Below are 25,312 nucleotides of genomic sequence, written 5' to 3'. Positions count from 1 at the left end.
ATTAAAGACTGTTTATGTGAATGTATCTGTAAGCATGACAATGACCTTATTGCTGATGCCTGACCCTCACCATTAGCACCAGCAAGGCTAGGCGATGGCACAAAGCTCCCACTGAGTCGGGAACTCTGGTGATGCACTTGGAAGTGGGCCACTGAGGTTTACAGGCATGTCACCAGACCCCCTCCCATTAGAGACTGGGGACGGTGGCTCTGGGCAGCAGGGAAGGAAGGTACGCCACAGCATGGACACTGAATGCTTCTGGTACTGATACAAAATGAGCACCTGCCCAGAGTGACCAAGGATGTCACTCACCCTTCTCTGCAACTGATTTTCAGCTAACAAGCTGAAACGTCTGTAACAAACCAGCAGGTCATTTTGGTGGAGCCTTAAGATATTAGGAAGCGTTCATTTGAGACATTGTCATAAAAGCAGCTCTAAGAAAACACTCAGAAACCTGTATTTTGATATCTATTACTTAGCCTGATACCAGCTAAAAAATTTACTTGGGAAATAGACTCAAAATCAGACACATTGCCTTGTTCAAAACAAACCATGTTAGTAGCCAGAAAACCTTAAAATGTGCTTTTATCATGCATTCACAAAGTTTCTGCTCAGAGACTGCATCCAGTCCACCCTAGTGTGGTGAAAACAAGCAATTTTGAAATCATGAGCTTTGCCCTCATAATACCCTCAGCAATTAGTTCCTCTACACATTGAGCCATAAACTCTAACAAGAAATGGTAGAGAGTGTCACACGTCCAGAGATCTTCATTCAGGGCATTGAACCTTAATACATGAGCAGACGTCAAGGAACTCGGCAAGTCCTATGAGAGTCTGAGCACTTCAGGATTCATGTGTTAGAATTCTATTAAACTCGTTCATTCTAGTGGAAATATTTCTTGAATAGTTAAAATATTCCTTAAAAGTGAGGCACCAACACATCTTAGTATCATCTTAAAATTGAGTCAACATTCTAAGCTTTCCCTTGCCCTTCTTTTGGAAATTCACAAAGACCCAAGGCCAGGCAGATTGATATTAGATACCAGAATTGCATGTGCCCTTCCCCAGTGAATTTTCAAATAAAAGAAAACAAAAGAGCAAAAAACAAATGCCAAACCTCCCTTTTTTCTTTTGTTTATTGGTCAAATAGTTGCCATTCTAAAAGTTGTTGTGTGCTTTGGTTTAGTCTTGTTTTTCTCTCTCCGAAATGTTAGCAAATGTAAATGTCCTCATACCTGACTTCTTATTTTCAGATGCTTTTACATGAGCAAGTAATTTGTTATTGCATAACCATTACTTTCTCAGAGAATATTTGATTTTAAGCATGTTTTACTTTTCATACTTACTTGATACCAGTATTCTTGCTCAAGACACATCCTCCTCAGGCACCTGCCATGGAATTCTACAATTCTGAGTTCTACAAACTGAAGGGGACATTGATTACTCACCATATCCAGGAATGCCTTCTAAAGGGGAAATTATTCACGTGCATCATATTTGCAGATCTTCTGTCATTAATATTTTCCTTGTCTCATACGTTACATGTAGTGATTTTCAGAGATGAATTCCAACTCTCCTGTTTGAGCAGCTATCATGGGCAATTATTGCAACAAGTATTGAATTCCAAAAAAATCCCCCCCCAAAAACAAATAGCAACCATGAAAGCCCTTCCAGGATTTGAAGAAAGAAACATCGCAGAGCACGGCAGGTAGGAGTCCATCCATCTAGGTTCCACTAGTTAGTCAACACACTAAAATAACCAGTTCAATCGCTAATCCTAAGTGGTGGCAAATATTGTCCTGGTAAAATCCAGCCGCCTAGAGTGTAGATTAATGCATCCTCGCAAGAAGGACTCTGGAATGTGGGAAGAAAGGAGTCAAAAGACAGTTTCTTGTTATCCTTGTTAAAGAAGTGTTAGAAGGGAAATGGAAAACTTCAGGCTGCTTTGCCATGCTGTCCTTTAGAAATGAATATTGCTTTTTCTTCTTTCTTAGGCACATATTCATGTGTGGTCACTTTAACGCAGTACTGCCTTCTGTGACGACTCGGACAAAGACCTGGGCAGAGGGGCTCGAAACCATGTATGACCAAAGCCAACTTCTTTCCCCAGTCTCAGAACTGCTGGTTTTCAACTGCCAAAGTAGGAAGGCAACGAGCAATTTCTGCTCTGCAGGACGGGATTACCATGAGCTACCGTCATGACTTCAGAAGGTTCTGTCATGAGGAAATTCATTTCTGCTGCCTAACCCCATAATAAGGCTGTCTGCTCTCTTTAAGTAAAATGACTAAGCTATTGATCCTTCCACTGCAGAAACCCCTTTAATTTGTTGTTATCAAAACCATGTGCGGGCTTTTCATATTTTGCCTTGGAAAGAAAATGAATTTCACAGCTGCAAGTCAGACGTTGTCTAAGAATTTCTTCTCCCGGCTGTCTTTCTTTTCTCTCTCTCTCTCTCTCTTTTTAACCAAATTCAATTCCCCCAATAGGTGTCATTTACTCTGATGCTCTGACATCTTCTGAAAGATTCTCATGCCCAAGCTATACAGACCTTGCATGCTTTTAAAACACAATGGCAACAGGCTCCTGCTGGGGTCCCCCAGCGCCGAATTTCCAGCAGAAGCTTTGGAATCGCCGCAGCCGCCTTGTCTGCCCGGGTTGTGCCGCCCGGCGGCTCTGAGCAGCTCAGGACACTTGCAGGCTCCGTGGTACTGTACATTAACTCTGCAGCAGCCCGCTCGGCTGCGGAGACGGCTGCCTGACAGCGATGTGCTGGCGTCAAGGGGGCCCTCTAGGTGGGTTCCCAGACACTGCAGCACGGGCTTGCTCGCCTCCAAGGAAGAGAGAGCCAAAGGGGTTAAAGGAACAGCTCGCCCTAAAAGAGCAGATTTCTCTCAGTAAGTAATTACCAAGCAAGACAAGCTAAGCAGTAAGAAACCTGCAAATAACCTCCCAGGGCAATGACATCCTGAACAAATAGACAGGACGGGGGTGGGGGGTTGGGGAGGGGTTGTATTTTCCTTCTTACCCAATGAAAAGAAAGAGACTAAAAGAAGTCCAGAGAGAATTTGCGAACGACAGGGTTGGTCACTTCGACTCCTGTGTTTTTAAGAAAACAATAATATCAGGGTGGGGATGTCTGACTAACTTGATTTGTAACCATTCAGTTACAGATGACCAGACGGTAATTTTTGCACAGGAAATCCCGTGGAAGGCAGTTCTGCGGAAGTCGGTGATACCCATGTGCAACTGCGCATGCCATAAAGCTGCTTGTTTGATGAGGGGGTGTGGAGATCTGAGGAGTGCCGGATCAAGCACGGCCATGCCCACGGTGGATATTTTGTATTTCCTCAAGCATACCCCTTTGTTGCAAAAAATTCTGTTCCACAATCCCCTGAAAGCACCCCATCGCTGTTGATGCCATTTTGGAGCAAGAATAAAATAGTAAACTCCTGTAATAGTAGGTTGGCACTTAAATGGTGTTTGTTGGAAATCAGTAGGAGAATGAACTTTACAGTGGCAGTGTACTCAATATTAATGTATCACTTTTAACTTAGGTATTTAAAAAGGCTGTTATGCAATTGCTTAATATTAAATGGAATACTGGCAACATTTAATATATCATGCTATTCGCTTCAGTTAGGATTTCCCTAGTGAGGCCCTGTCATAGCAGAAAAGATGGGAGGGGGTGCATTTCCCACAAATTCAAAACCAGACATAAAGAAATTTAATCATGAAAACTGCCATGATTTGGTGAGTTTTCATTTTGATCAAATGATGATCCTAATAGAAGTATTTCTGGGAACAGGAAGAACTGAGTGGTTCCTTTAAATGCAACTTGAACTTGTAGGTTCAGAAAGATGGTTAAAAACTTAAAAGGAACTTAAGAATTCTGGGATTTCCTGAGGCCTAGGCAGTGTCCTCATGACTTCCTTTTTCTAAAGGGAATAAGGTCATCTGTGGTGTCTTCCATAAGGTCATTTGTAATCTGAACCAGAAAACTCCAGTCTAAATTGTTTTTAACAAGCTTTGAATCAAGCATCACAGAGTAATTCAAAATTTGATATTATATGAGATATTTAAATATTATTATTTAAGAGCAAGGAACACTTACAATGTCCCGGGCCATGTGTTAAGCGCTTTGTGTTATTATCTCATTTAATCCTCACAACAACACTATTAGATAAGGACTGTTACTAGCTGTGTTCCCCAGATGAGGAAACTGAGGCACTCTGATGTTGAGCAGTTTGCCCAAGATCAAACATCAAGTAAGAGTCACGCTTTGAAGCAAGTCACGCTTTGAATTAGCTCCAGAGCCTGCGTGCATTACCACTATATTATAGCGCCTCTAAAATAAGAATGATACCATCTTGCATTAGTGTTATGCTTTCTAAAAAATTATTTTTAAAGGTATTATTTTAGCCTCACAGAATCATGAGGAGCGTATGACATTTATTATGCCAATTTTGGAGATGAATCTCCAAAAGGATAATATTTGTTCATCATCGCACATCATGTTAGCAGTAGATCTGTAAGAGAATTCAGATTATTTGGCAGGGTAATGTTCTTTGAAGATGATGATTATATGATGATGAACATGAACTTTTTTCAAAACCAATATTGGTCCCTACACTATGTAAAAGAGTAGGTCTCCATGGGAAGTAGCAAATACGAGGATTAAAACAGTGATATAGAAATTTATTTTTCCTTGTATCATTTATTTGAAATTTCTTCATTTTTTTAGTCCATTCTACTCTAGTCTGTTCACATGCTGAAGTGATACCCAGGGGTGATATGATACCAAAAATATCTCTGAATCTTTTTCAGTTACCACACAGTTCAACGTTCAATACTTCTGAGCTCTGTTCCATTTGTGGGCAATGATATAAACAAAGCACTTTATAAATAAAAAACACAAATGATGTAGTCATCAGAGTACTAAAGGAGACATAAAATTAAAATACATTTAAACCAAAAGGAGATTTCAACTGAATATTTTTAAAGTGAACTTCTCGTGGCTTTTTATTTCTATTTTTATATATGCCACCGTCTAGAATAAGGTATGACAAATTAGAATGAAAGGACACACAACTAAGAAGCTATGATAATGGTAGAAAAGCCAAATTTCTGCTTGAGGGATAACAAAGGAAAAAACGTAATTTATTTCACAGTTCAGGGAACCAAGACTACACGTTAATAAACAAGCCTAAATTGAGTGTTTTGAAAACTCAGGGCAACATATATAAAAGAATGGCCTTCTTAGAGAACACAAATAGCTTATTTCCAGCATTTGTATTCCATGTATATATGAAACAGGGTCTTCAGAGTTATGACCACTATTTTACGAACTCGTACTTAGCCAGACTTAGGATTTTACAAATGTGTGGTCTTCAAGAAACAACATTTGTGCAGAACTAATAGGTCTGTAATTTAAAAATAAGTTCTCAAAGAAGAATAAAGTTGACAGAGCAGGGGAATACAAAGCTGTTTTATTCTACTAAAAGGTAATCACCCTGTCATGGAACTTCTAAGAAGTATCAAGAGTAAATATAAAAAATCACTTTTATGGCTGAGTCCAGCCCCAACATTTCAATCAATACCGGAGTGCTAATTGTTAGCAGGCACTATGGATGCGCACAGACTCGGCAAGGTCCCTGCCGCCACGGTTGCAGCCTCAGCTCTCCTGGCACAAAAGCTGGGTTTTGTTTCTATTTTAAAATCTAATCCCATAGCAAGCAGAAGAGTAACTGGTCTTTCAAGGATAGACTTGCATTAGCCATCCTCATATGAGACTGATGGAAGAAAAACTAAAAAACAGAATGTTAATTTATTGATAAAATGTCGACTACAAACGCAGAGCAAACCAGAATACTCTAATCAACATTTTCATGAAAGATTGTTTAGTGCCCTCAGAATCAGAGCAGAATGACTAACTAGCCAGTGTCCTCATGACCTCTTTCTAAAATTAAAGTCCTTTGCTGCCATGACTAGGGGGTTATGCTTGCAAGGGTGATGGTTTTCAAACTGAGTTCCTGGGAACCCTGTGGTTTGCAAAGTTGTCTTAGGCCAACTGCAGGGCAAAGGGAGGCCAGGTACCTCGGGCAGTTTCACCAGAGCCTCTGCTTTTACCTGTTTTATTTCAAGGTTAGGTTTGAAAAAGAGAGTCTAGTTCTTAAAAAAATATTTACAAAAACGTAACAGTAGGAATACAAAATTAATACTTTCTAGGCAAATTCTTCTCTCTGTATTGTCAGTTTCAAGTCTCCATTCTCTTTAAACCCCTTCAGTTTACATGCTTCCTTCTCAATGAGTATCTTACAAAGGGTAAGTTATACTTTTATGTTAATACAAACATAGCATAATATAGACACACCCTAGTCTCTGAACTTGGGTGTTTCCTAAACTCTATAGCCACTTATCTGATATGGAGGGTGTAATGACTTACCTCATTGATCTTCCCAGAGTTTCACTTTCAGAATCTAACTTTAATTTTAAGTGTTAAGGTATACCTTTCTGTAACCATCACATTCTGCTAAACCAATAGCTCATATCAATGATTGCCTCTTAAATAACTTCGATAAAATAAAATTAAAACTACTCTAGATTTAGATATGGAATGTCAAGGATCTAAAAGGTGATCTATTAATCTTTTATGAACATTAATTATCAGCTCAGATATTTTAGGAAAGTGTCCCATTCTTTCATGAGGCTGGATAACATTTGCTTCCTCTATTCTACATATTGGTTTTGTATAAAAATATTTACATATACAAATACCTGTGCATGCTTTATTTTTTTAGCACAGTCTCTATATTAGTAGTATAAGTATGTTATATCTTAAGAAATACAAACTACAGTCACTTAGATGTCTTGGGGAATATTACTTTTGGCCTAAAGCCAAAAAGGTGAGATTTTTAAAAAAAAAAATTTCCAATAAAAAAAGAAATTTCTGTGCACTTTTTACATATGCATGAGTACGTATGTATAAATATACATAGTTCTGTTCTATGTATTATGTACATATATATCATCAATTAATAAACAGATGAGAATGGCATTTCAATATGTAGAATGAGACCCAAGATGACTGCATATTCCTTACCCCTACCTCTCAGTAGGAAAAGAACATTCGAGACCAAATCTTCTCTCCTACACTTACAAAAAAACCAAGCCTTCTAGAAAGGAACAGCATCTTCCTCTGTGTATTTCTAACACCAAAAATGTTGTTGGCACTCAGTAAATGTTAAGTAATGACCATGTTGATAGTGATGACTTCCCACTTACGGCAAGTTCTAGCAAAGTCTGAAGGCATGCTGTTCAGCACATTTAAAACTGAAGTAAGAGGAGCTCTTCATGCAGCCATGGTTTCAATCGCTAAGAGTCAGGGAACTGTGTCATGTTTCAGCAAGCTGGTAGTGCGTTTGATGTTTCTACATATTCTTATAACCAAGGATACAACCACCAATTGAAAAGCGAAAAAGAAATTCATTAAACACCTATTTTGATCACAGCCAACAGATATTTTGTTGAAAATCTTCATGATTTAAGTAATATAAGAAGTCGTTTTGGATCATATAGTCTAAGCTTAAATCTTCTCAACTTAAGGGATAAATAAATGCACTTACAGGAAAAAATCCTCCTATCACCAAACAGATTTCATAATCGGGATACTTAAAATCTTGCAAAAATTCCATAATATTTCTGGAAGTAGAAGTTCTAGAATACCTAATGCTACAATACAAAGAAAGCACTTAGTATTTATTATTCAAAATGGAATGTGGAGAAAAAGCCCCAGCAATTTCAAAGAAGAAAAAGTCCAATTTGCATTCTGTCTTGGAGTCTCAAGATGTGAGCCCTTAATTTCAGGTTCTGCCTTTTACTTTTTGTGTAATTTTGAACAACTCACTAAACCTCAGTGAGACTCAATTTCCTTATCTGTAACAAGGAAATAATAACATAATTCATAGATGATTATAATTTTTAACTTACTGAGGTAAATTATAGAAAAATACTTTGTAATGTGAAGAGAGCTCTTTAAATGTTGTTCATATTTACTTTAAATTTGCTCATTAGAAAATGTAGTAAAATATAGATTCTTCACCTAGTCTGTAATTTACTTAAATTGAACTGGAAAAAAATAAAAACCAATCAGGTAATGTTGGAAGCCCCTTCTGAAATGGAATTATATTTCATTTCTACTTTAAACTTTTCTAAAGGCTTTGTATCATATTTGTTTCCGAAACTCAAAGGAGTCAAAATAGTTTTCATGCAATAAGTTAAGGCCCAGTTTCAAAATATACCCATGTTTATGGAATATTATAGATTCCTAAGAATGACTTGGAAAAATATCTGAAATATTGGCCGGTAGGGGAAAAACACCCTCAGGTTTGCAGAATAATATCTTCAATGTGAATTCATCAATTTAAATATGCATATGTATATAAATATACATTTATACCAATGGAGCGGAAAAGAACCAGGAAGATATACACCAAACTATGGACAAAGTGCCACTGAGATAAGGAAGTAAAAGTGGGCCTGATTAACAAAAGATTTTCACATTTTACTTTACATATTTCTGAATTGATTAATATTCTCAATAAGAATGTTTCCATGTATTATATGCATAATTAAAACCTGAATGAAGAGAAAAATATATTTAGTATTTACTAAGGAAGAATAGTCATTTGTAGTTAATATCTACGTATTGAAATATCAGATCCAATTTTCTAACATTTGTCAGATAGAATCTCTGTGATAGATTTGAGAAATCTAACCTCAAAGCTGAACAAATTCAAAATATATATTCAAGAGTTCAAACATTCCACTAATATAATTAGCTAAATCAATCTCGAGTCTTAAAAATAGAAATGAATAACTGATTTATTCTTTTTCCATGTCCACATGAACACTGTGGCTGGGGCAACTATCAACATTAAAGCTGTGTCTACTTGCAAAATGAAACCTCTTATCATACATCTTGATAACAGTATGTGTTTATTTTACTCCAGCTCAAATATGTGAGTATCTGCAATCACACAGATTTTCTATCTCCTTAATTTTGATCCATCTTTGAATCTGCTTGTATATTTCATTTAAAAAACTTAGGGTAGTTATATATCTACTATAGTAACAGTGTATAGTGTATCTATTTTCTCATCTAGGTAAATCTAAGAAATTATGTTTACTCCTAGAATGGAATAGGATGCATGGTCTACTATTCATATTTTCAATCCAATTTATAGGTTCTTTAATATTCTGGCAATGAATCGTCAGTCCTGGCTTTTAGTGCTTTTATGATTGTAATTTTGGGGGAGTGTGTTTTCATAGTTATTTTAATAGAAAGTCAGAAGAGGCTGCATTAAAGACTACAGATCAGATGCCATTTAAAATCCAAAGACCTCAGTTACTACTTCTAACACACACACACATGCGCGTGCATTCTCACACACCGTTGACAGTTAACGGAATTAATTAAAAGCAAGCATGACTATGATATTTACAAATTATATATGTATTTGCAATATAGATATTACATATATATACAGACGTATTATTACTTCAACATCTTGTATTTACTATATGGAGACTGTTACTCCATTTTTTCCAGTTATCTTTGAAATAGATAATTAAAGATTATCATTAGAATGTCAACTTCATGGGGTGAACTGGGATCTTTTGGATTGTTTTGTCCCTACTGTATCCCCAGAGCCTAGAAGAGTGTCCAGTGCATCATAAGAGCTCAATGAAATATTTGTTGAGTCAATGATTCTCCTAAAGAAATAAGCACTATACCAAACATGATGCTTTACGTCTGCCTACACCTCCTTCTAAAGAGCTCGCCTTCCCTACCCACTACCCTTATGAAACCTGATCCACTGCCCCTTGATTCCTTCACTGGGCAGCAAATATGCACGTTCTCTCTTTGGAATGTGAACGGTCAGAAGTAAAACAGAGACCCTAATCAGTTCAAGGTGGGCTTTAACCAAAACATCACGCGGACTTGGGGGCTGAAGTTGCCCTTTTGGGTCAAGTGCAAACAGATGTAGTAGGAGCAAACACAGGGAGAAGCAGGCAAAGAGTGGAAACACAGAGACAAACAGAAATGGATGATTACACGACCCCAAAAAGCAGTTGCCTCGATTCTTGGGCTTTACCACCCAACAAGGCCCATATACTTTATTTCTGTGAACTGCTGTATCTTTACAGTAACTATATTCACTCCTTTTTTACAGAAGCTAGTCCGAGTTGGTTTCTTTTCCTTGCAATCAAAATCTTGACTAGACAAGTCACTATATGAGAAATTTTATTTTGCTACTCATAAATCTTTTCCTTCCCTCCAAAAATAAAACTATTTAAAATCAATGCTATATTCTAATATTAAATAGCCAGAGTGAATTAGCTTGACATTGAATTAACGATTACTTGGTCAAGGGGCTTAAATTAAAACACACACACACGCAAAAGTGGAACTAATAATTAAGCATCTGCATCTACATCCACATGCAGAGGTTCTGGAGACAGCATTCCTTTTTTATGGCTGGCATCTATTACACTTCCAGTCAAAATATTAGCTTCTTATTTTTCTCAAACTTCACCGTTTTCTTCACTGAATATTAATTTGTTTCCAATAAGGAGGCAAAACTCAGAGAGAGAGAAAGAGAGAGATTAAGGAAAGGGGAAAATGCTATAATTTTTATTGGCTTTATAGAGCAAGAGAATTTAGTACTTGAAAAGCATAATTGCTTTTTAGGGAGAAAAAAGGACATTCATATGACTATTTTAAAATAATCATTTAAAAGTCTTAAAATATTAAAATGTATTAAAACCAGAACTCAGTATTTTAGAATAATAGTTTTAAAGTCATTTTGATATAATTAAGTAAAACGTTCTTTGCTTTTGAGTGCAAAATAAATTCAAGGCTAGTTATGAAATCCCAGTTGCCTACTATGGACAGATACCTTCTCTTTCACCTGGCATTTTATACCCTCTGCTCTGCAGCTTTCAATGTTCTGACTTGGGGGTGAATCCACAAGGCTGAATGCTTGAAACTATCAACTCACCTGCCTCTCTACAATTGGCTCATCCCACCCGGAAAAGCATCACTATGGACCACACAGATCACTTAACAGATACAAATGGGCAAAACAGAAACAACACATCTCCTAAACCAAATGAGGCAGAAAAATATTAATATGAAATCCCATTGCCTGGCTATGTAAGCTTATACTTTTCTCCATTAGTAGCACGTTATGAGTGGGAAAGAATTCAACGCAGATGTAACATGATTTCATCTATTGTTCTTAGTTCCAAGATTTGTAAAACGGATGAAGACACACAAGAACTTTAAAGTTTTCCACAAAATAAAGTAGAAAACTTGATCAAATAGTAAATTTACTTTTAGGATTTCTCTTCCTTTCTCACTGACTCTTCCCCTGTAGATTGGTGATGGAACAGGGGTTGGAGCAAAAGGAAAAAGCAGAAGTGGACAGATAAGCACCTGAGCCTCTGTTGTCAAGACCCTCGGCAAGCTTCCTTGATATTTGAAATTCCTGCTTCACTTGTTAAAGAATGGAAGTTATGCTGGAAGCAGGAACAAAGTGAATGAAAACATAAACTCCTGAACTTTCTCCCTCTCCTCACGGATTAGAGACACAGGCCATTTGAGATGAGGCTGCCACTGTGTGTCGGGAGGTTGAATATTTTTGTTCAAGAAGGAGAATGATCAAGCACCTGTTGCAGCCCCCGAATCCTTGGTGGCTTCTCCTCCTAGACTATAGCTCTAGTGAGCAGGTGACAATCCTAAACTTCAAATCCAAGGGAGTCTGAAGGGAGGAAGGAGTCAAGAAAGACAAGGAAAGGCGAAAGACAGTTCCCATTTCCTTTCCTTTCCAGAATGACTTACTGCTTCCCACACCTTTAATGCAGACCTACTTTGAGAGCCTTCTACTGGAGCACAGGTGTTTTAAAGGTCAGAACATTTGCTGAAAGGTGTAAATAATTTTCCTCTCAAATATCAGAGGAAGACAGAAAGGAGAAACACGCAAGAAGAGATACAAATGTGATGTGATATGGTCAAGATATTTTAAAGGATATCAACATTGTAACAAGGTCACTGAAAATAAGGCCATGTGATATGTATGAAAAACACATTTTCTTTTGGTTTCCCCACTACTCTTTTAAGTTTGATTTACGGAGAAAGTCTTCTGACTTTTTGGAGCACTCTTAGGCAACAGAGAGCTTTGCATTCACTTTAAACCATCAACTCAGATTCCATTCGGAAATTACAATGTCCATTCCAAACTCTAAACCAAAACTCCAGACTTGAGTTAACTCACATCTTCTTCCCACTCCCAGCTGGGCCCATAAAAGACTAGCTGCTTTGGGGTGAGTGTGTAGGTCAGGGAGTAGGGTCTATCTTCCCCGTTCCTTGCTCTCCTGACTTACCAGCTGTCAGTACTGACTACTTTGGGGTCGGAGAGCATGGAGAGAGGTGATGAAAGGAAGAAGATGGTTTTTTTCTTGAATTGGCACTGTCGTAAGATGGCATCTTGCTCTGGGAACCGGGCAGATGTTGAAAGCTGCCTCTCTGTTTTGTGGGCACATTTGTGGGTTCATCAGCAGCATCCCTGCTGGGCCCCCTGGCTGCAACTCCTATGACTCAGGCAGGGCTTTGTTTCCAAAGCGCTGCTGGTTAATCAGCCCCCCACCAAGCCCCTGGTTTTGCAGTGGTCCAAACCTACAAACTCTTGCTGTTGGAGTCCAAGTGCCTTTTCCAGATGGTCCTCTTGGGAAGGACATAAAATATCTCAAGGCCAGTTCTCTCTCTAGTGTTGTGTACATCTGGTCCATGGGAAAAATTCCCGCCACTGAAGGCTCTTTCTCTGGGCTTGATGTGAAAGAGATGACTGCAGCTCCCTTTGAGGGAGGGGAGGACTCACAGCAATACCCAGTTCTCTCTTTCTTAACAAACAAAAAAAGCAAAAACGAAAACTCATTTTCATAAATTACTCTTCCCTTTCCTTCTCTGAACTCTTTTATCGACTCAATCTGAATTAAAGGCACCTATGTGAGGGGCCCAAAAGCCATGAAACTGATTCTTGGCCCCCTATTTTGAAAACTGGAATGTAGGACTGGCACTACCCTTTGGGATGCAGCTTCCATTGTGTCTGCCTGCCTTTGCTGAAACTCCACTTTTAATATTTGTTACCATGTGATTAACATCACAGTTCCTTTACCATTGTTTGTAATCTACTCAATATCCACCTTGCCTTCTTCCATACTGGTGGAAACCCAATTTTTTTTGCAGGAATCTACTTTTGGAAGCAGAGAAGGCGACTCCACGCCCAACTCAAGGGGGAATCCTGAACAGTCTAATCCCATTTGCTGGCCAGGAATTGGTTTATGTCATAAGACCAAACCTAGCCAAACGGCTATAAAGGGAAGTCGGCTGAGATGACATCTGGGAGAAGCGTTTCATCAAAAGAAGCACAAGGAAGAAAGGGTTCATTTCCTTCCTTTGGGCCTTGAGCCTGGCTAGGGCCATTATCTTGTGATAATGGGGGGAGTCAGTCTAAGCAAAAGGACAACATGCTAAGATGATAAAGCAGAACCCAGGTGATATGCCTGAGCCTCTTCATAACCATCCCTGGAACACTCCACCTTGAAACCCTATCTTATAGGACAGGAAATTTTCCTTATGTGTTCACATCAAGCCATTGAGTTGGCAGCTCCAAACCTGTACTATAGGTGTCTTCCCTGAGACAGTTCACCATGGAATATTTATTATAATCCAAAAGGCCACTTCTTCATAGCTAATCAAGTCAAACAGCAGAGGGAAGCTTACATTTTCTCACCTTTTTTTTCCTTCTAAATAGCTGGTGGGTAAGCTCATCTGCCACAAAAAAAACCACTTTAAAATCAGATGTTTAAGTTAATTCTCAAAATTGCAATTGCTATTATTGAATTGAAACAACAGTTGTGATGACACCTGTAATAACAAATGTAAATAGAAACAAACAAAAGTTATGTTCAATTTGCAAATCCGTCATTTATCAGTAGGCTTGGGTCTCTCTTGGAGTTTATGGGGAAACCAAAGAGGTTTCTGATAGTCCATGATATTGTCAATATTCAGGGCAACAATCACATTCTAATCTTAGAAAATCAGGAGATGATGTGTATGCCAAAAAAAACCTTGGAAATCGAATCATACTTTATGCTGAATTCCATTTGGAGGATCAAGCAAGGACTTATTTTACTTTCTATATTATGATGTGGGTGTGCTTATATTAAATCACTTTCTGAGAAACACTAGATGACTAATTTGTGACAACGATATGTTTGCAGACTAACACATTCATAAGAACAGCAGAATAATGAGCTAATTTGTAAAGTACCAGATGGAACTTACTGAAAGCCAGTGGCCTAAGCTATCATAATTGTCCTTTATACGCCAAGAAGACACTTCTAGTAATCTTGCTACCCACATCTTTGCTTTTGGATAAACAGGCCAAGGTGTCACCAATCTGCCTTGCCACGAGGGCAGGTCTCTGGTATTTGAACATGCTTGCTAAGGGGAGAGGCTGCTGCAGTGTGCACTTCTTGCTTTTTTGAACTCCACTGTCTGAATGGCGCCCATAATGAGGGACCACTAATCTTACCTGTTCTCCAGTCCCTGTCGTTGTTGTTCTTTTGATGTCGTTTCTTCGCTAATTCACAAACATGGAGGTGCATTCACGTTCACCCTTGAACAGTCTTTCTTTTTCCTCTGTGTTTGCATGCTCCAGCTCACTGATATTGGCACCATATCCTCAGTACTTCAGAGATGGTCTTTTCCATTTTTTCTTGCTTTTCCCAAGTCAATCCTGGGATGACTTCATCCCTCTTATCCTTAGCCTCATCGTCCCTCCTTTAGTCCCCAACCCAAGCATGAGATTGATAAACCTGAGCCCCAATTTCAGCTTTTTCTGCATTATATCTCCTCAGAGCCTGGAGTGTAAACTAGCTAATTTGCGCTGCTAGGTTAATAGAAGTTTTTCTGAAGAAAGCATGGTTTGGTGGAAGGAGCACAGGTTTTTGGTATCATCAAACAGACCTGAGGTCTCTTAACACTTCGTTTACCTCGGACTCAATTCCCCAACCTTCACTGAATCTTAATTTTTTCATTTGGAAAACAACAATGACACAAACTTCTTAGATTTGTTTGGGATTGCCTTAAAGGGTATAGGTTAACCACACAGCATGTGTAAGAAATCAATGCATGATTTGTTTCCTCGCCCTCCTCAAATGTTTGCTGTCTAGCCTGCTGACTGCCATGGTGGGAAGGTTCCATTAGGGAAGAAGGAAAACAGTGTGGAAATATGAGGAGGCCGAATAACAGAGGCTTCTCCAGCAATTACTAATGCAAAGTGCGTTAGCAGAGTGGCTACAAAATACCCATGGTGTGGTTTTTACATTGTTTGCCCTACGGAGAGCCTATAAACTTAACTAGAATAAGACCATCAACCCCAAAGTGGAAAATGGATGCAAATAAGCATCACAGAAAGAGAACTACAAATATCCAAGTGCCACTCGAAAAGATCTTTAATCTTACTGGTACCCAAAGAAATAAATTAAAATTACAATAAGATATGTTGCCTATCACATTGGTAAAAATTAAAGACTAAAAACATCCAGTGATGGTGAGAGGGTGGTAAACAGGTACACCCAGAAACAATTGGCAGAAATGTGGATTGGGAGAGACTTTCTTGAAGTATAATTTAGTACACTTTTTAAAATGTAACACGCACATACCTTTGATTTGCAGGAGTCTATCAGCCCCCAAACATACAATAGTGTTGAAGATGATTAAAAATGCATACTAACAAATGATCGAAATATTTTTATTATGTATAAAGACAATGATATAGATTTATAAAATTTATAGGTGATTTGCTGTTTTCAGAGATAAAAATAAGTATTTAATAATTGGCAATCCAAAAGTTTCTTTACTTCTATCCATTTAAAAATTTTGGAACTCTTCATAATATAATTGATTGATACTCAGCTTTCCAACCCTATGTAAAACTTACTTCTCTTTTTGGCTATAAATTTTTTATTTCTAAAACTTAATATATTTAAAGAAAATTAAGACAACCCGTCAAACTGAATTTCATTTTTACGTCTCTCTTTTTGTTTTAGTCTCCACCCCCATTCCCCGTGGTATACACAAAGCTTTGCTTTATTGGCACACTTTCTCCAACATCTGAAAAACATAGGGAGCATTGTCATTGTAGGCCAAAACTGATCTCATTTGCCCAAGGAATACAAATTTCTCAGACAAGGATTTAAACTCCTGTTACTACAACTCTTGGGCCCGGTCCTTTCTATTAGAATCTGATTTTCTTGCAATATGGGAGGAGGAGAGGGGAGATGGTGTCTTTCAAATACAAAGACCATGCTTCTGATATCATGAGCACAGAGTGCTTCTGGGTCACTTTTACCAGCACTGGAATTGAGCCTTTTCAGTCACACCATCTGGACCAAAGTGGCATGCTCAAGCACATCCGTTAGGTGAGCTGGCTGACCCAGGCCATGAAACAGACTAAACGAAACTAATCCAACGGAAGCTCACTAGAGCGATTGCCAGCCCAACTTGGCTACTTTGTTAGAGAAACCAATATCCAACATTTTAAAATGAAATAGTTCCTTCTTTCTCAAGGAGAACTATACTATATAAGACTAGAAATATATATAAAACTCCTTCCATCAGTGTGAGCTCCAGATCACATGGTGTAAACCAAGTATCTGTATATCTCTAGCTACATAAATTGAACTGAGCTTCTGAAAAGAGCATGGTATTAATTGAAGCATTAGCATAAGAAACTAATTAGCTTCCTTCCACATACCATTTAGAAACATGCAATAGCACATTGGAAATGAGAAGAGAAGGGGGAAATAAAGCTAGCATTTTTTGAGTCTCTTTTCTGCAGATGGTTTTGTGCACAAGTTTTACACAAGTTATTTCTTTTAATACTTGCAATAGCTCTATGAAACACGTGTTAATATTAACATGGCCCACTTTATAGATGAGGAACCTGAAGAACCTCGAGAGGTCAAGTTATTGCCCATGGACCCAGACAGTAGGCGGCTGAGCTGCGTCTGGACTCCAAAACCAATTTTGCCCACTACAATGTGAGACCAGCTTTGTCCTGTGGATTTAGAAGTGGCTGAAAAGGACTGGTTGGGAAGGAGGCACAATTGTAAAGATAGTAGATGGGGTAATAATGACCATGAGCCACATGAGTAGCAAGTGCCAGATACTGTGCTAAACTCTTAACTCTCCGCATTTAATCTTCCAGAAAAGTACTACTAGCTTGTCCATTTTACAGTGAGGAAACTGAAGCACAGAATAGTTAAGCAAGTCAGCCAAAGTTACACAGCTAGCCAATAAGTCTTACAGTGAGCTCATAATATTTCATTATTTCATTTCCCCGTATTTATCTTTTTCTTTTCTCTTTCTTTCTTATAGAGGAAAAAAAACAAGCGACTTCTATTACAATTTACTGATTTCATATACTTTTGGGAGTTCTACTGCTTTTCGGATAAAGAATAACCAGTGTTCTCCCCCACCTTTGAGATGCCAAGATGCTATCTGAGGATACTGGAAGGCACTTTAATGACGTCCTGCTTATGTCAACAGATCCGCAGAGAATTAGGCTGCAGTTCAATTTTTAACCCCATCCATGACTTTCTAAACCCTCATCAGAAACACCTTGTTTTAGTTCTTCCACATGCAAAATTAAAATAGCTAGGTGTCTTTGTCTAAAAATGCTAACAGATGATTTGGCAAAGGCTGATATTTTATATTGTCTCTTTGGCTGGTTTGGGAATTCTTCATCTAGCATTGAGTGAGCGCCCAAGCCCCTCCCCTTTCCTATTTATTATCAGGCTGCTGCACTGCAGCGTTGAGACATCTGATCATTTAGATCATTAAAAATCAATCCAATGACCAAACATTTCTGTACATTTTAGAGAAATGACAAAAAGTACAGTATTAGATTGCTATTAACTGGCTCTGGGTTTTCTTTTTACAGCTGCCAGGAAAGTCATTTGGTAAAATTGATTAAACCAGCATGCCAGAAGGAGAGAGGAAAAGAGCAGAGAAATGTAAACACAGCGAGCTTAGAGGGAGGGTGATGTTCTTCTTGGGAATGAAGTGAGATGTGGCTGGGGGAGGGCGGGGGGGGCGGGTAGGAGGAAAACCTTGCAGACAGTGAGCATACTGTAATTTGGGGTATAAGAGATGCAAGATGGTAGGATAAAAGCAAACTAAAATGCAGAAACCATAGGGGCAGAAGGAATGAAGAAAAAGCAAGCAATCCATGTGCTTCTAATAGGCTGTCTGCATTGGTCACACTGCACAGTTTGACTGTATTAATCCTAGAGACATCTCTGGTATAATGATAAGAAGCCAATTTGAGGATTTCGGTAAATTAAACTCTTTCAATATCAGGAGAAGGTAGGGAGGAGTATCTAGTTTCCTGCACAGTATGGTTTATTTCTGGACGAACAATTAAACAAAGACAGGAAAATAAATCTCTCTTCTTTTGCTCAATAAAACCGGGAGTGAACAAAAATTCACATATGCATTCCGCTACTTGCTATTATAATGGCCACACATATTCCCTCCTTCCGAATATGAACTTAAGTATTTTCCTTCTATCTTTCAACGATTTCTTGATTAACCCAAAGGGAATACTGGTATGTGGAATCACAGAGTGCTGACAAGGATGGATTTTAATGTGGGGTTTCTGTGGCCATGCCACGATTTCTAATTCCTCCCAGCATCCTATTTAAAGTCACACTTAGCTCACACAGCTCATGCTTCTATAGAAAGGGGCAGCGAAAACCGTCAAGTGTTTATTTGCTCTTATTTGCTATAAATTATGTCTGCTAACATTTAAAGTCAGCAGCCACCTAAACACAAGTGACTTAAAAATAGCATTTAAAACATTATAAATAAAGCAAATGTTCTATGGAAGGGTGAATGCACTTCTTTGGATGCAGGACATAGAAAATGATAAGATGCAAAAGCCATTTAATTGCAGAGAAGAAACCACACTTGTCTAAATGAAGTGACCCCCCGGAGAGAAGTTCTAAATTATATTTGCTCTGTGTGGGGTGTGCTGCTTGGAAGAAGCTGAGATTCAGAAAGCATTTATTTGCAGCCATGGGTTTGCATGGAAGGTCAATAGCCTTCTTGAAGGAGAGTGGTAGCCAGCCTCTAAGATGGTCTCCATTTACCCACCTCCTGGTATTCACATCTTTGTATACTCTTTCCTCTCACACTATACCAGAGTTGGTCATCTGGCAAAAGATGATGCCATGTCACTTTTAAGGTAAGATTATAAAAGTCTGTGGCTTCTGTCTGTCTTGAGATGTCTCTTTCTCTCTGATCTCTCCTTCTGGGGAACGCAAGCTATCATATTATGAGAAGCGCTATGGAGAGGCCCACATGGCTAGGAACTGAGGCCTGCGAACTGTGTAAGTGACCTTAACAGCAGTTGAGTCTTGTGATGACTGAAGTCCAAGCCAACATCTCAAGAGAGACCCTTAGCCAGAACTGCTAACTAATATGGGCGAATCTTGAGCCATTTACATGACGGAGGTTATACATATAGAGATATGTCGTAAGGGGAGGACGAAGTGGGGAGTGAGGAGAGGGTTACAGAAGCAAAATTTCAAGGAAGTATGATCATCATCAATGCTGTTTATCAACATCCCCAGTTCTCCTTCGAGGCATGTGGCAGGATTGCGCTTCCTTGTCCCCTTGAAGTTAGGCATGGTCAGCTGACTTACTTTGGCCAATGAAACTTGAGCAGAAGTAATACATGTCACTCTCAGGGGAAAATCATTAAGAATTAGTATATAATGTCTCCTCTCCTCTGCCAGAGTGATCAGAAAATTTCCATACAGTACAGTTTCCATTAGCCACGTCCCTAAGAGCAGAACCCTCTTCCTTCCACTCCCAACCTATGATGAACATACAGAATGAGTGTGAAATCAACCTGTCTTGTTTCAAGCAACGGAGATTTTGGAGTTGTTTGTTAGAGCATGATCTAGATCATCCTCCCTAAAATAAAAGGTCAGTCTCTGGCAGGAATTCACTCGAAGGAAGGAAGAAACCTAGTGTGAACAACCAGATTCAGCTACAATGCCTGAGGTTCTTGAAAGGTGTAGTGATTCCAGGTAAATTGTGGTGACTGGTATACAAAATCCCCCAGTCACATCCTGGAAAGGCAAAGGGTTGAGAGTAAGAACTGGAAGGATTTTTTCACTAAATTCCTAAAACGTGAAAGTTCCAGAAGCAGCAATGCCGTTAGGCTCCCCTGAGAGAACAAGAAGGGAGGGTGCATTCTCATTTTTACCATGCAAGCGAGCAATGTGCTGGCACTTCCCTAGATGGCACGGAGAGCATTAACAGCTAGAACACACTTGCCGGTGTCTGCTGCCGGGCAGTCTAGAGACCAGTGAACGTGGGTTGAGGCCACTGGGAGAGCAGAGGCCAGTACAAAGTGGCATCCTGGGCAGATCCATGCAGGGGCGATTATAAGGTGTCCCCGAGAGTCTCAGAAATGCTTGAGTGAGAAGTTCTGCAAGTCACGGGGATTCACACCCGAGCAGATTGGCAGAGAGCTGCTGAGACCAGAAAATTCATTTTAATGTGACCTAATTTGTGCCTCTAGCCTGGAGATTAAACACCAACAAAACTGTCATTTTATTATCCATTTATTATCATTAATTTATTATTTACTGGTTTATTAGAATAATCCATTCCACATCCGCATTCTGTTATGCATCAATAGGGGGTTCTAACCTTGATCAGGTCTCAACTTACGGATTTAAAATCCTTTTGGCAAGAGCCTCATTTTAGTCCAGAACAGTTTAATCTGTTCTCAACGGCCACCTATTGTGAGACACTGTATAAATCACATTATAACAGTCATTATTTTAAGATGCAGTGCCTTATAATTTAGTATAAAAAGACATGGGTCCTGAAGCAAAGATGTAAGTAGTTTAGCTGAATTAAAACTGTGAGTGTGTGTGCATTAGTCTTTTTGATGAACCTCTGTCTCAGAAACCCATTTAAATACACCTCGATTGAAGCAGAAATCAAGAGGGAAGAGTGGACTAAAGGAGGTTTTTAGTGGTGAGGAAAGGAAGTCAGTAAGGCTGGAGAGAAGAATTCAAATGCAATGTTTTTATTTCAAAATAGGAGAGATTTGATAAAGGCAGAGGGTGGGGATCAGTGGAGTAAAACACAGAGCATTGGCCGAAGGAAATATGGGTTGGGGTACAAGGCCTCTCAGAAAATGGGAAGAAGTAGCACCTAGACCACAAATCTGCACATCCTTACAGAGGATTCTCATATACAACTCACTCAAATACTTTGTGGATTAGTATTGAACCTCTAGGGTGGCTTTTCATGGTAACCTGGTTTAACACACATGGCCCTGTTGTTCTCTCCACCAACATCCTTCTATTTTCCCTTCTAGCACCCCTCACAGTCTTCACTTATATGTTCATTTGTCTGTCTACATCTCCATCAACCCTACTAGGACAGAAGCTGCATGAAGGCAGGGATCATATCTGTCGTGGTCACTGTTGTACACCCTTCGCAGCAGAGTGCCCAGTACACAGTAGATGTTCCATAAATATTTGTGGGTTGAACAAATAAGGATAGGCACAAGAACAGACTTAAGACTATCTACCTTCATTGATTGAAGTTCCAATACTGAGATTGCCTTGATCTCTCTTTGGCCTACCTTCTGTTCTCACTTAAATGAAGTCCTAGAGTGAATTGTTGCCCAATAGTCCTTATACCTTTGTAAGAGCTCATTGATATTTGGGGGTTTTCAATCTACTTTGGATGATATAGCAGCCAAATCTATCCACATCACTAAACCCAATCAGCCAGACTGTCATTCTTACTCTGATGCTATTTAGAATGTGCAATGAGCCAGTGGATTCCACTTCCTAAAAACTAATTTCCCTAGAGCTTTTGCTCTATTATTTCATCAATGCTCCTGAGGTCAGAAACTATGATTTCTTCTCTCCTGAACAGCACAATGTCTCATTAAAACTCCCTCCCATAAGCCTGAGTATTTCTTTAGAAATTCAAGGAAGTTTCAAGGATCATGAAGGGCCTTTAGTTCGATATCAGCTATATTTAGTGCTTTGAGAGCAACAGCACAGTCAAGTTCATTAATGACCTAGAACAATTAGTTCAATACAATTCTGACTTCTTGATTGACAGTGGGTTTTTTTAGACTTGGAAAAAAAAGTCTTTGATCAAGCTTTTAAAAATGCGCGTTCTCATAACTTTTTTACATATCCCAACAACCAACTTGGATTATTATATGCTTATGGGCAAGTCGGATAATCTAACAATTCATATTTTTATATTCCCTGCTTCTAGTTTAGGAGAGGAAGATGGGCAGTAATCATTCACCCAACAAATATTTATTGACTACCCCCAGGTTCTAGGAGCTAATCAAGAGGCTGAGGATATCAGTGACCTACAAACTAGACTAGGGGCCTTCATTCTAGTTGGGGGAGGAGGGGCAGAAAATAAACAAAATGATAGGTAAAATCTATAGACATTTATATGGTAGTAAGTTCTACAGAGAAAATCAAAAAGGAAAGGACATGGAGAGTTCCAGGAACACGGATGGTATGGATATAATTATTGAAAAGATGGACAGGGAAGGCCTCAGTGAGAAAGTATTTGAATAAAGAACAAGAAACGTAAGGAAGTAAAACAAGGGGGTGATAGAGAGATGCAGGTTCTGGTCTGAAGTAATAGAAAGTAAAGCCCCTAAGGCAGGACTGTGCTTGGAGAATTGGAGGAATAGAAGGAAGTCAGTGTGGCTGGACCAAGTGGGAGTAACGGGAGCTGAATCAGAGGTAACAGGAAACCACAGGTGGTAGGTTATTATAAGGATTTTAATTTTGAGAAGATTAGAGGTCATGGAAGGGTTCTGACCAAAGAGTGACCTGACATGACCTAGGTTTACCAATGCCACTCTGCTGATGTGTGGAGACTAGACTGAAGAGGGCAAAGGAGAAAGCAGGGACACCTGCTAGGAGGTGTGGCAATCCAGGTGAGACAGATCGGTAGCCAGGACTAAGCTGGTAGTAATGGAGGTGGTGAGAAATGGTCAGACTCTGGGTTACATTTTGAAAGATGGCTGGCTGGATTTGCTGACTGGATTGGATGGGGAAGAGGGTGAGTGAGAAACAGGGGCGAGTCAAAGATAACTGCAAAGTTTGGCCTGAGATGGGGAAGTCCACAGGAAGAGCCGGTTTGGTGGGAAGGACCAAGACTCTGGCTTTGGATGTGTTAGGTTTCAGGTATATGGTAGCTCCAACTGGAAGTGGCAGGTAGGCAGTTGAATATTAAAGTCTATATTCAGGGGAGAGGTCCAGGTTGGTGATATAAATTTGACAATGGTACGTAGACTTTAAAGTCGTATGATTAGATGACATCATGTAGAAAGAGGATGGAAGAGTCCACAGACTAAGCTTGAGACCTATCAATGCTAAGAATTTGAGGAGCTGAGGCAGAAGCAGCAAAGGAGAATGAGAAGGAGTGACCAAGGTAGGGAGAGGAAAACCAGGAGGAGGTGCCCTGAACTCTAGTGAGGAGAGTATTTCCTCTCTGAATGCTCCTGAGCATCAGCATAGAGGTACCTGCTTTGTACGTTTTGTTTGGTCAGAGGACTCATATACCAACAAACTTTCATCTAGATCATCATTAAATTTAGTTGCATATTGTAGAGAGTCAAACAACCAATGAAAGAGAAACAAAAAAGGAAGGAAGAAATGACAAAAATTATGAAAGCTGTGAGATTAAGTGATTATAAATCAGTTAACCAAAATTAAATTTTATTGATAGCCATCAAATTATGTTAATAATGTTACACAATTGAAATGATCTTAATCTTTGGCTCAATTTTTTAGAAAAGGAATGATTTGAGTTACAGTTTATTAAGAGGGAAAAATATTCTTAATTCACATTTTGCAGCATCCTTGCATAAGTTAAACTGATTTCCAGGCAGCTATATAATTTCAATAAGTTCTGGCCCATTTCTTAGTTTTGACCCTGATTGAATTGACTGACCATGGAGCACACATTAAGTTCAAAGGACACTCTGCACGTAGATTACCCCATAGAAAAAGGCATCTCAAAATGCAAATATGTAGAATTAGGAAGGAAGCGAATCATGCTGGAGTAAGCATCTTATTTTTGGAGAAAAACTAGAACTGAATTTTATGCCAATTATAATATTCAAGCTTTGTGTTATAGAAATTATGGTTTAGTTTGGTTTGGTTTTTTACTAACAACTCAAGTCAAAGATTTCTTGCAAGTTGGGAAGGATGAATTTAAAGATAAAGTAGAGCTATTTAGGATATATGCTGCACTGCTCCTATATTGCACGCAATCCCAGCTCAGAGTTACAAAACGGTATATATTACTGTAACAGAAGCAACGACATTCAAAGTTACATATAATTCCATTTTCCCCTTTTAAAAATGGAGATGGTAAAACCAGTCCTGTTTACCTAATCAGATGAGATTATGTATTTGAAAGCATTTAGAAACTACAGAATATCACAGAATGTCAAAGGATTAATTCAGTGTGACTTCCTTTTAATGGGTGAAAATTTCAAAAGTGCCAGTTGTTACTCAGTCACTTGGAAACGACTTATCTTTAAATTCACACAGCCTCAGGCCACTGTGCAGATACTCAACCTGACTTTCTCAAAATGCGATTTTGTGATATTTTTAATGTTGAACATGCTCGTTCTAGCCCTGCACTCCTTATCTGGATGTCATGAATATACGTAATTGTTAGACAAGCATTTAGAGTTTAGAAGTTATGAATCAACTCCAAGGTTTCCTAGGATGCACTAGACAAAATGAAATCAACCCCCAGTCTTTGAATTCTGAGTAGTTGTAGTATATGTACTATGACTTTCTGGTTCAGAGATAAATGCCTTAAAAGGCCTCATAAACTTTAAGATTTCTTGAACACTCAATACCACCTATGACATTTTGATGAGTCTAGTGTAAATGAATCATAAGCACATGGATTAAATTCCCCATGAAATACCCATGGCTATGAGACACCTTAGGAAAAGTGTTTTGGCAAAAAGTCAGATATGATTTGCTGAGCCCTCAGTATTTTCAGAATGCTCAGTGAATGTAGAGTCAGTCAGCATATTTAAAACAAGACAAGAGTGACCAAAAGTGCCCACGTTCGCTTGGACG

The 25,312-nt window shown here is 38.9% G+C and overlaps 1 protein-coding gene across 4 annotated transcripts in view; it reads right to left on the bottom strand.

The window, feature by feature from the left end:
- The window catches only part of PDE4D (phosphodiesterase 4D), a 1,409,587-nt gene that overhangs the window by 519,366 nt on the left and 864,909 nt on the right, over window positions 1-25,312 (bottom strand). Inside the window, exon 1 of one of the 4 annotated variants that reach the window (XM_046671311.1) lies at window positions 1,449-2,696. The exons of the other annotated variants lie outside the window; for them this stretch is intronic. Within the exon in view, the coding sequence (XP_046527267.1) occupies window positions 1,449-1,495 (47 nt within the window). The 5' untranslated portion in view covers window positions 1,496-2,696. Of the gene's footprint in view, window positions 1-1,448; window positions 2,697-25,312 lie in introns of those variants that run through there. 4 annotated transcript variants of the gene reach the window in all.

The sequence above is a fragment of the Equus quagga genome, chromosome 9, assembly GCF_021613505.1.
Source record: "Equus quagga isolate Etosha38 chromosome 9, UCLA_HA_Equagga_1.0, whole genome shotgun sequence".
Taxonomy (NCBI): domain Eukaryota; kingdom Metazoa; phylum Chordata; class Mammalia; order Perissodactyla; family Equidae; genus Equus; species Equus quagga.
Note: the sequence above shows the minus strand (reverse complement) of the source record. Positions and strands in the feature narration are given on the sequence as shown.